This window comes from Balaenoptera borealis, assembly GCF_965194805.1.
Source record: "Balaenoptera borealis genome assembly, chromosome: 12".
Classification (NCBI taxonomy): Eukaryota; Metazoa; Chordata; class Mammalia; order Artiodactyla; family Balaenopteridae; genus Balaenoptera; species Balaenoptera borealis.
The window spans coordinates 50,544,575-50,556,334 of record NC_138869.1 but is presented as its reverse complement, the minus strand read 5'-3'; the positions used below and the strand labels follow the sequence as shown (position 1 = coordinate 50,556,334).

The 11,760-nt window shown below is 51.4% G+C and overlaps 1 protein-coding gene across 4 annotated transcripts in view; it reads right to left on the bottom strand.

Moving 5' to 3' along the window:
• Positions 1–407: 407 nt before the first annotated feature.
• GASK1A (golgi associated kinase 1A) overlaps positions 408–11,760 on the bottom strand; it is a 67,828-nt gene continuing 56,475 nt past the window's right edge. For all 4 annotated transcript variants that reach the window (XM_082348603.1, XM_082348602.1, XM_082348604.1 and 1 more), the window contains exons 3-5: positions 3,460–3,582; positions 1,553–1,656; positions 408–934 (exon numbers count right to left, since the gene is read on the bottom strand). In XM_082348603.1, the coding sequence (XP_082204729.1) occupies positions 724–934; positions 1,553–1,656; positions 3,460–3,582 (438 nt within the window). In that variant the 3' untranslated portion in view covers positions 408–723. The remainder of the gene's footprint in view (positions 935–1,552; positions 1,657–3,459; positions 3,583–11,760) is intronic.

Here is an 11,760-nt window from a genome sequence, read left to right as displayed (position 1 = left end):
CATCTCTAGGGGGTTTCTGGAACTCTCACTTTTTATCTTATATGCGTCTATTATTTATGAATCTGTTTTTAGTGAGCATGTATTACTTTCATAATTCTTGAACCAAAAACATAAGTGAATAAGGATTGAACATCTAAAGCCTATAAAGACAAAATGCTTAGTGCTTCATTTCTTGGACCTGAGTTCACTTTCAGCCAGAGCAGTTCTGGGCCACAAGTACAACTCTGTGAAGATCCTTTATCAGGCTCATCTCATGTGTGCATGCGGGCATACACACATACCACACATGCACAACTACCTACACACCTCTACACATACACACACACACACACACACACACACACACACACACAGAGTTGCCCAGCTCCGCATGTGCATGTGGAATGCATGACTTTACAGCACCTGGAGCAGTTCATAGAACATTCTTGTGTATTTATTGGTGCAAGGGAGTAAGCAGCCAGAGCTGAGCAGGCAGAAAAGAATGTGAAGAGACTGAAAACCCAACACCCACCACCTCCTCCACCATCCCAAGCAGATGACACGTCCTGTGGAATCCATGGTGCCCTCCTGATTTCTGGCTTTTCCCTTTTGTCTTCAAGACAGGTGAACCCAAGAAAATGTGGCCGTGAGGATGGGCACTTATCCACTCAGGTCATGTCGTGAGATGCCCCCCCCTTCTTCCCCCTGCACAGAGGTGAGAGTCCCGCCCAGACCGTGGGGGGCTTACGGGCCCTCGTCCCTGAAGAGTGTCAGGTTGTGCGTCCGGATGTAGCTCAGCAGGACCTGTCCTCGCCGCTCCAGGGTCTGGAGGACCCGCTGTAGGCCTTGTTGCCCGCCTTGGCTTTCCCAGAACACCGGGTCTGTCTGCAGTGACTTGAGCAGCATATTCTGTAGACACCCTGATGCGAGAACCTTCACGACAGACTCAGGAAACCTGGAGGAAGGTCCCCCAGTCCCATAACAGAAAGGAAGAGCAAAAGCCATCTCAGAGAGTTTCCGTGAAAGGCCAGGCCAGTCGGCCAGAACTTGCACAGCTCGGGACCCACAAAGCCAGCCCGCAAAGTCTCCGGGGCCACCTGCTAACCAGTTATCCAGGAACCCTTTCACCCGCTCTGCTGTGACAGCAGGCAGGGGATAGAGCTTTCGATGGGTCCCACCCCCCTGAGTGGGTGAATCCACTCTGCTGGCCCGGGTGAAGTGAGGAGGAGCCCTAGGAAGGCCCAGCCGCTGCAGGTGTGAGCAGGGAAGGTGGCTCCCAGGCTAGCTCCCTGCCAGGGAAGGGCCAGCCTGCCCACTCCCCAGCAGGGCAGCCCATGTTGTGCAGGGCCAGGAGGCCCTCTGGATACTGGGGAGGGGGCAGCCCATCATGGACTTGAAGGGCCTGCTGGCTGTATCCCCTCAGCTTTCCCAGGACTCCTCAGCCCCTTCTGAGGCTCATCCAGCAGCTTTTGCCTGATGGACTGTGGACTTCTCTGGAGCCACAGTTCAAGGTCTACAGCAGGGCCATCAAGCCTCAGCCCCTGAACCTCCACCCAACCGCTCTGACCCTCACCCGTCGATGCCCTCCAGCAGCCGGAAATTCAGCTTGTGCTCCGGGTGCTGAAGGTTGCCGGCGTTATCGATGTAGACCAGATGAGAGAGATCACTGCTCCGGACCTCAGGCAAGAACACGGACAGAGAGAGGAGAGTCAGGGAACAGCCTAGCCGGTGCCCCCTGGACTCTGTTGGGGCTCAGCAGCTTGGGGGGCCCTGAGCTGTCAGTCCCACCGCCCACCCTGCTACTCGCCCAGATGGTCCCCTCGCACTGAGCAGTGAGCTCACCCCATGCCGCTGCCGTGCTTAGGGAATCCAGGCACCCTCTCAGCGAACCCTCCCAGCAACCTTGGGAGGTGGCCACTGATATCAGCTTCATTTTACAGAAACAGAGGCACAAAGAAGTAATTTGCATAAGCTCACACAGCTAATAAGTAGCTGGCTGGTTCAAACCTGGACCCGTAGGCACAAGCCACAGCACCTTCTGCAAAATTGCAAGGCAGAGGGACTGATTCCTGTTCTGGTGGCCGAAGGGGTGAGGAGCACGGGTGGGAATGGGAAGGGGCAGAGGTAGCCCACCCAGGGGCTGAGGCTGTATCGCACACGTGCCCCCTCACACACGCGTGCCCGCCCACGTGCCCCCTGTGCCCGTCCCGGGCGTTCCCCTGAGCATCACCGAGGACACAGGCACCCTCCATCCTCAGGGAGCACTGCCCATCCACTGTCCCCACAGCTTTAGGGCCTCCGAAAACTCTTCAAAACTAAAATCAGCAGCAGGGAATTCTTTAGCGCCTTAAAGCTCTGGTATGGTGGGAACAGGAGGCCATCTCTTCCGGCCCGCTACTCCCACCCCCATGCACACACTCCACTCCTACACGTTCGCCAAGATTCCCTGGTAGTTTCCCATAATTCTCTTCAGCGACCTGGGCTTCAATTATGAACTTTTGTCTTCAGGACCTCAGCTTCCCCTCTCTCTGCTTCTTCTACCTCTCACCCCCCTGCGCACACCAGGGATCATCTATTTCTCGAAACCCGATGACTCCTCCCTCCAAAAACTGCTATCGGGAAGGATCTGTGAGACAGCTGCCCACCAGGGGTAAAGGATGGCTATAAAAGCCCTTCCTCTCCCAGGCATATTTGCCTTTTACTGGGGAAGGAGAGAGGTGGCTCTGGGGCAGGGGAGGGAGAGTTCCCAACGCCCAGCAGCACCACGAGGCGGCCCTGGCCTGCGGGCTGGTGGGGCTGCCTGACGCTCAGCCCAGGGCAGCATCTGACGGCTACCCTCCAAAGCAGCTGGCCAAGGTGAGGCGGTGAGGACACCAGCCTCACTGGGGGAAGACAGAGCAGCCCTTCCCCGGGGTGGCACTTTGCTCCTCGTGCAGGAGAAGCGGCTGTTCTGCCCCACCAGCCTCTCACCGATGGCCTCGGCACATGGCTTCCCACCCTGGGCTGTAGTTTCCACAGGAGGCAGCACAGTGTTCCTCCAACGGCCCCAGCCTGTGGGCCATCAGGGGCCAGGAGAGCGCCCTGTCACTGCCACCAACCAGACATGCAGCTTGGGAAGCCCCCTTTTCCCCGCTCCAGGCCCCAATTTCCATATTTACTGGCACATTGAGGACGTCCTACTAGACACACAGTTATCACACTCTGCTTCCTGGAGCCTCAGGGCGTCCCCGGAGTCTTCAGGGCTCAGAGGAGTTAGTGACAACAGCTCCAGCCCACACCCCATACGTACCTAAACCACATCCCCAAAGCTCCACCTGTGTCAGTTCTATATATTAAGGCTTCCTGAAAACATTTAAAGGGTTCTGTTGCTGAAAAGAACAGGATTGGGACACCCCAAGGTCACGTGATCTCTGACACTTGCCAACAGCATCTGCTGATGGAGACAGGGAGACCTGAGTCTGGGGCGACCTGGGGACATACCAAGATGTGGACCAGCCGCAGCTCCCCCGGGTTCCGGCATTTCTCTCGGAGCCTCTCTTCCACACAGGGGTCCGAGGGCTCGGGGTCGAAGCCGCAGCAGTAGCGATCCAGGCGGTCGTGGACCTGTGGGGACACCGTCCTCTGAGGGCCCAGCACGTGGGCCGCCGGAGCCCCGGGGCCACAGGCTGGGGGCCGTCCTCAGGGATCTTGGCGCTGGTCAGCTCTGCTGCTGGCCTCCGGCTGTGATGGGACTTCTGCTTGCTCCTCAGCCAGCCTGCCCTGCACCAGGATTGCCTGCTCACACTGCGTGGATTTCCACCCAACATTCACTGCTTAGTCTTCTGCCACAGGCCCTGAGCTCCAGCCTGGGGCTGACTGTCTGGTCTACCTGGGGAGACCCACACATGACCACTTTTTCTCTAACCAGCAAATGCTACATCAGGGATTCCTCCCTTTACAGAGATAAAAATCTTTTAATGACCATCCAGGCAGCTCCTGCCTCTAGGACAGTGCTTTCGCCCTGCAGGAGGCCTGAATCAAAGTCAGGAAGGAGAGCATTCCTGCTCCTGGCTCCTCTTACACTGGATGCCTAAAATAGGAGCGATGACGCTCCCTCAGAGATGATCATGACGTGATTTAATAAGAAATATGGTCTCTGTCCCTGGCTCCTGGCACAGAGCTCCTAAAACCCCTGCAATTTGCTCAGTGATATGAGTGTCTTTTGCTATTCATAATAAACCCTCTGACCATATCAGAGTTTAATAAGGTGACTCAGGGGAGCCCTTAGATAACTTCAGGCTGATTGCCAGATAGACATGTAGAGAGTAGAACTTTCAACCCTACCCTCCAACCTCTGGGAAGAGTAGGAGAGCTGGAAACTGGGTTATAAAAACTCTTGAACAGTGAGATTTGGGGAGCTTCCAGGTTGGAGAACACACCCACATGCCAGGAAGGTGATGCACCCCGACTCCATGCGGACATACAGGGTTGTATACTTGGGACCCTTTCAGACCTCACCCCATGTACCTCTTCAACTGACGGTTCACTTACATCCTTTGTAATAAACCAGTACACATAAGTAAAGTGTTTTCCTGAGTTCTATGAGCCATTCTAGCAAATTATTAAACATGAGGAGGGGGTCATGAGAACCCCCAATTTATAGCCAGTTGGTCAGAAATCCGGGTGGCCCAGGATTTGTGACTGGCGTCTGAATCAGCAGTCTTGTGGGAATGAGCCCTTCACTTGTGGCATCTGACATTGAGTCCAGGTGGATAGTGTCAGAATCAAATTGTACACCCAGTTGGAGTTGGAGAATTGGTGGGGTCAGAAGACATCACTCAGATGACCAGCACCACTGCCGCATCTCTATCTCACCCACTCCTCACAGCAGTCTTGCAATAGAAACATTATTGTCCCCATTTACACAGGGGGACACTGACCCCAGACTTGCCCAAGGTCATACATGTGAAAGCAGTACAGCTGGGATTTGAACCGAGGTCTGCCTGGCTTGAGCCCAGTGCCCTCTGTTATCCTGCCCTGCTTCCCTGAAGGTCAGGAAGGGTGAGCCAGTTAGAGGTCAAGTGGGGTCCCCATCATTACACTAGTCAAGGCTGGAGAAGAGCTTTCAAAACTGTGAAGGAGGAAGAGGAGGAACCAGAAGTCTCAGAGCCCATCATGCTCCTCCACGACAACAACTGAGGCAGCAGCAGGCATTGGGGCTGTCTGGATGGTCCACACCCATCTTCTGTGGCCGCTGTTCTGCCAACCCAAGCCGCAGACCTGATCCAGCTTTAGCCAGCACCACCATCGTGCCTCCCTCTGCCACATGCAGCCAACCCCCTCCACAAATGGCAGAGGGGACGGGGGCAGGGTTGGGGGGACGACACAACCTATAACCCCCAGGATGCGGCACTCATCAAAGCCGGGCCAGCCACCTCGCAGCCCACTCAGCCCCAGCTCAGCGCTGGCCGGAAAAGGTCTCCCTCCACTTCCATCTCCCTTTGTAGGAAACTCTCATATGTTCTGAAGAAATACAAAATTGATTTCCTTCTACACAAGCCAGAAAATAAGTATAGTTCCACTCACCAATCAACCTCACAAAACCAGAGTCCAGAAATGAGACAGTGTTAAACAGTCCCAACTACTGTCCCAAAGCTGGAGGACAGACCCAGCTTGGCCGGGGGCAAACGGCCAGAGTCCTGTCCAGGCAGCGAGCCCATGAATGAGCCCCCGGCGCACACAGTCACTGCTTTGGTCTCCCAGACTTTGGATAACAACAATTACAAGTAATAGAAAAGCCTGGCTCAAAAGGGCTTTAACCGTAGGGGAAATTAAGATCATCTACCGTAGGAAGTCTCGTGATAGGGCAGGCTGGGGGATTTAGCAGCTCCTACTGTCACGGTGAGGACTCGGGTTTCTTTCTGCTTCTCACTATACCCGCACAATGTTAAGGACATCCCTTTGTTGTCTCAGGAAGCCTGCAGGTGGCTGTTGTGGGTATGTTTTTCCTTCTTCATGTCTAGAGAGAAGGAGATAGAGACACAGGAAGGGAGGGAGGGAGGGGCGGGGAGGCGAGGAGAGAAAAGGAAGCTATCCCCCAACAATCATGGAATAGAAGTCCTTCCTTTCAGCCTGACTGGACCATATTTGGACACAGGATCAACCCTGGTCCAGTGGCAGCCAGGGGTGCACAGACCTCCGAGCCCAGGCATGGGGGGAAGGTGAATCACACCAGGGCTCTGTGCAGAAGGAACGGGAGCGATCAGCTGGGTCCACCACAGCCCCAATATCCTCACTCAGGCTCGTAATAGAAGCGCTGACCGGAACAGGGCTGAGGACGGAGCCCTGCGGCATGGCCCAGAGACCTCCCAGCCCTCCAACTATTTTTAAATCCACCTGAAGCTAGTATCACACCCCCATATTTCTCCATATGGTCCTAGAACTTAGCGGGTGAGGGTGGTCCTCCTCCGTGCATTCACACACACTCCTTCCTCAGCAGGAGCCTTCTGAGGCTGCCCACACAGAGGTTTAGAACAGAGGTCGGCAAGCTTTTTCTATAAAGGGCCAGACAGTAAATTCTTTAGGCTTTGGAGGCCATACGGTCTCTGTCACGACTACCCACCTCTGCCTCTGTAGTGCATGTTGTACGTATTCTAGACAATATGCAAACAAATGGTCATAGCTATGTTCCAAAAAACCTTTATTTACATACACTGACATTTTAATTTCATATAATTTTTATATGTCACAAAATATTCTTCTTTTGATCTTTTCAACCACTTAAAAATGCTAGAACCATTCTTAGCTCATGGGCCATACAGAAACGCAGAGAGGGGAATTTGGCCTACAATCTGGGCCATGTCTGTCACCCTGGTTTGGAGCCCAGTAGATCTGGGGGTGAATCATGGCTCCACTGTGTCCTAACTCCATGACCTAAGGAAGTTAGTTAACCCCGCTACGCCTCAGTTTTCTCATCCACAAAGTGGGGCAGTGATACTCCCTCAGGACCTCACTGAGGACCACACAAGGTGATGATGTAAACAAAGCAAGGGTGGTTGTCCTGGAGGGCCCTGGAAGGGACAGGCCCAAAGGCCTGGAGGAATCTCAGGGGTTCCTCCCTCCAGAAGCCCCGGCCCCACCCCAGCTATAGGCCTGAGAACCAGAGTCTGAAATAAAGCAGCGTCATGACAATCTAGCCACTCTCTCCTACGTGCAGGCCTGGTTTCTGGAGTGCAGACAAATCTGTGAGATGGACACTACCTACCAAGTCCTCTTTGGCTGGGAGAATAAATGCCAGGACAGTTCTAGCAAGACTGAAATACAGTAACTGCTCTGGATTTCACGTGATGCCTGATGCACAGACAGCCAAACCCCCTTCCTCCTGCCAAACGCTCCCTGACCCTGTGCAGATTTCAACTCGCTGCAGCGTTGCAAGTTGAAATGCTGGAAGCTACAAGGAATAACAGCCCATACGATATAGGCGGCGCTGGCGTCCCCAAATCTACACCCATTTGAATGCTGAACAGGAAGGGGCTGGCCAGGCGCAGTTGCCAGTGTGATTAATTTGCCACGCTGTCTGGGAACTTTTTTCCACTGAAGAGAAATTCAGTTTAAACTGCAGTAGTCAAACAGGACCAAGCTTAAGCTTCATTCCCAAATCGCTTCAGGATTTGATTGTTTTTCCCCTTTTTGAAAAAATGAGGAGTTACCAAGAAAAAATGATAATCCTTTGCAGTTTTGGTTTTCTGATGAACCTAGCAGAGTTGGACGATCGTGAAGTTTTTGTTTAATTCTAGTTAAACAGTCGTGAAGCCCTTACTCTGTGCTGGGTACCGCTCTGAGTGCTTTACCCATCACCACTCATTTAACCCCTCCCAGCAGCCAGGAGGCAGATACGGTTATTATCCCCATTTCAAAGATGAGGGAACTGAGTCACAGAGGCTAGTAACGTGCCTAGGGTCTCACAGAGCGAAAGTGGTGGCACCTAGGGACTTCCCTGGCAATCCAGTGGTTAAGACTCCATGCTTCCAACGCAGAGGGCGCGGGTTCGATCCCTGGTCAGGGAACTAAGATCCCACACACCACACTAAGACCCCACATGCCCACGCAGCCAAAAAAAAAGAAAGAAAGCGGTGGCGCCTAGACTCAGACCCAGGCAGTCTGGCTCTGACCACTGAGTCAGACTGGGTGGCAGGTACATGTTTTTTGGCACCAGAGAGTACAAGCTCCCCAATGCAAAGAAGAAGATGTGGTTCAACCTGATCCCCAGCACTTGTTTTGCACAACGAGACTCAGTTGAGGTTTTTTGAGTGAAAGGATGAATGAATGAAGCGCATGGCTGGCTGACAGCAGGAAGGATCTGGGGCTGGGGTCGGGGGGTGCTTCACATGAGGACTGATCACTGAAAGCCTGCCCGTCAGGTGAACCCTACATCCCTGCCCAGGATACCAACAACAGAAGGCTTCAGGGGGAGACCTGGCTCTGGGGCCCCCAAACAGGACAGCTGGTGGGACAAGACACTGCAGTCTGCCGAGAGGGACACCAGGCCCAGCTGTGGGGAGGGGAGGTCTGGGAGGAACCCAGCACAGGGCACGAGGGGTGGTCCGAGTCCTCTAACCCATCCACCAGGCTCCTGGGCCAAGACACGTTCCTCAGCCAGTGCCTGATCGGAGTCTGGTGGATTCCAGAAGAACTGCCTGCTGTCCCTGGTGGCCTTGCCCCCTATGCAGGACCCTCCCCCCACCTGGGGACAGTCACAGGCCCAGGTTCTTCTGGATGGAAAGGGTGGCTCTTGGCCGGGCCAGCTCACTGCCAGATTGCCCCAGAGTGGCAGCACCTCTGTCCAAGGAGGGCAGCAGGCTGGTCCCGCACTGACTGGCTGCCTGTTAAAGAATTCATGAGGCTTTGGGGAGGTCAGGAGTTGGGGAGGAATGGGTTACTTGGCACTGACTCTTACTCTCCTCTGATGACCCCCTCTGCAGTGCTCCCCTTGTGTCCTGACAGAGGGCAACCTTCCCGGAGGCCCTGGGGAGGAACATCTGGATGCCTCATCTGCCCCAAGCCTGAGGCCAGAGGTCTCAGCACCAGCTCTGGATGTGGGTGAATAGACTGGCTGGTGGGCTTTGAGGAGATGGTCTGAGAAGAGCTAGACCTTATCTAAAAAGACGGCTGTAGATCACCCTACATTTTAAACATCAACACAAAACTCAGCAGCCGTGAAAAGATGAATCCACCACAGCAAAATAGGTTCCAATCAAGAAAACTGGGATGAGTCACCATGGGAACACCTTTCACAAAAAGTCCCCATATCAATACACTAGAGGGGGGAGTATTGTGAGCTCCTCCATGGACACTCAAAAGCCATTTGATATAATTTTTACATCTATTCCTGACAAGAAAAACTCTTAATAAAGCAAGAATAGCAAATAGTTCTTCAGTCAAAAGCCAGCATGATGTTTAATGGCAAAACACTAGAAATTGTCCCAAATAGAAACAAGTCAAGTCCATCATCCCATTAACTATTAACTACCATTAATCCAGAGGCACCACAATTGTAGTGAGGTAAGAAGAAAGAAACAAGAGGCAATGAGAAGACAAAGTGCATTCATTACAGAAGAAATGATCGTATACTTGGAAAAGCCAGGGGATAAACCAAGCCACTGTTAGAAGCAGTACGAGGTGGGCAAGAGGCCAGTAACCAACTGTGACACAAAAATAATAGCCTTCACACAGGCCAAGAGCTACGGGCCAGAACATATTGAGATAGGCTGGGACCTGGGACCCTTTACCAGAGTGCTTGCAATACAAAGAAACTATAAGGGACTAAAAATAACTGCACACAGGCTCAGTGGGGCAAATTATGAACAATAAGATACAAAAAGGTCACAAACTAACTGCCACTTCTGAGGTGCCGGGAGCAAAAGCAGGGCTCCCGTGCACATGATCCCTGCACACAGCACCACCAAGGGGGTGTGCAGACCACCTAAGCTACGCCTCCTGTCCAACCCACCCATCCGCCCCCAGCCTCACCCCATTTAAGGGAACAGCTCGCCCTCGCCTTGGGAAGTGAGCAAGGGCACCTGTTTCTTGTTTTCGCTCCCGTGTGCCACAGCACGAGCTCCAATAAAGCCTTGCCTGAATTTCTCATCTGACTTCTTATCAATTTCTATTAATTTAGGTCTTCTGTCCATTTTTGGATTGGGTTGTTTGTTTTTTTGATATTGAGCTGCATGAGCTGCTTGTATATTTTGGAGATTAATCCTTTGTCGGTTGCTTCGTTTGCAAATATTTTCTCCCATTCTGAAGGTTGTCTTTTCGTTGTATATGTATAGCTGATTCACTTTATTATAAAGGAGAAACTAACACACCATTGTAAAGCAATTATACTCCAATAAAGATGTTAAAAAAATTTTTCTATTGATTAAAGAGTCCAAGAACCCAGGTCAGTAACAATATAATGGAAGGAAAGAGGCCATTTTCAGTGGTCACAAGAAGATGAAATAACAGTATCACCCCAACATGGAAGTGAAGATAGAGCTCAAGAAAACGTCAAGATGCTTCTGCGGAACAGGAATAAATGGAAAGACATAGCCTGTTCTTGGCTAGAATGACCCCGTATTTTAGGATGTAAATTCTCTCATTAGTCCATGCAAATTTAATTTGATTCCAGTAAAGTCCCAAAAGGACTTGGGAAGGCAAAGGAAGTAACAAGCTGGCTCTTAATTTCACAGAAGAATAGTATGCAAGAATATCAGAAAAATCTTAAAAAAGAGCAATGAGAAAGACCGAGCACTCCCAGTTATTAACTTAAAATATAAAGCATGATCATTAAAACAGTGTGATTCTGACACATAAATAGACAGACCCTTTACTGGAACAGAAGAGTCCAGAAATAGACTTTAGTACATATGGAAATCGGCTATATGATAAAGACAGCATTTCAAATTGGGGGAAAGAATGATTTTTCAACAAATGGTGCTGGGACATTTGGGTTGCCATCTGAAAAAAAAAAGTCATTGTTTTGCACCTGATCTCTTATTCCAGAATAACTTCCAGATGGATCAAAAATATATGTAAACACATGGGAGAATTTTTTAAATAACCCTGAAATGAGGATGGCCCTTTAAAACATAATACACTAACCTAGAAATCATAAAAGAAAAACCTGATAATGTAAACAACACTAAAAAAATTTTTAAATTTCTGCACGGCCGAAAGACTAGAAACAAAGTTTAATTGACAATGGAACCTGAGAGAAATATTACAATGCAATGAAAACAAAAGACTAATTTCCTTAATCTATATAAAGCTCTTAAAGTCATTAAGAAAGAGACCAACAATCCAACAGAAAATGGGGCAAAGGGTATGAACGATTAAAAAAAAAATCTAAAAAGAGGCAGGACGAGGGTGAGGCAGAAGAAAGTGCTTCTCGATGTCAGGGTCATGCACAGCGGGCTCAGCTCCTGAGACGGGCACTCTTAAATGTTTGCGCCTGGGGCCCCTCCCTTGCCGCATGAACTCACTTTCTATTGCTGCATAACAAATGACCACGAGCTTAGTCACTTAAAAATGACTCATTGGGCTTCCCTGGTGGCGCAGTGGTTGAGAATCTGCCTGCCAATGCAGGGGACACGGGTTCGAGCCCTGGTCTGGGAAGATCCCACATGCCGCGGAGCAACTGGGCCCGTGAGCCACAAATTACTGAGCCTGCGCGTCTGGAGCCTGTGCTCCGCAACAAGAGAGGCCGCGATAGTGAGAGGCCCGCGCACCGCGATGAAGAGTGGCCCCCGCTTGCCACAACTA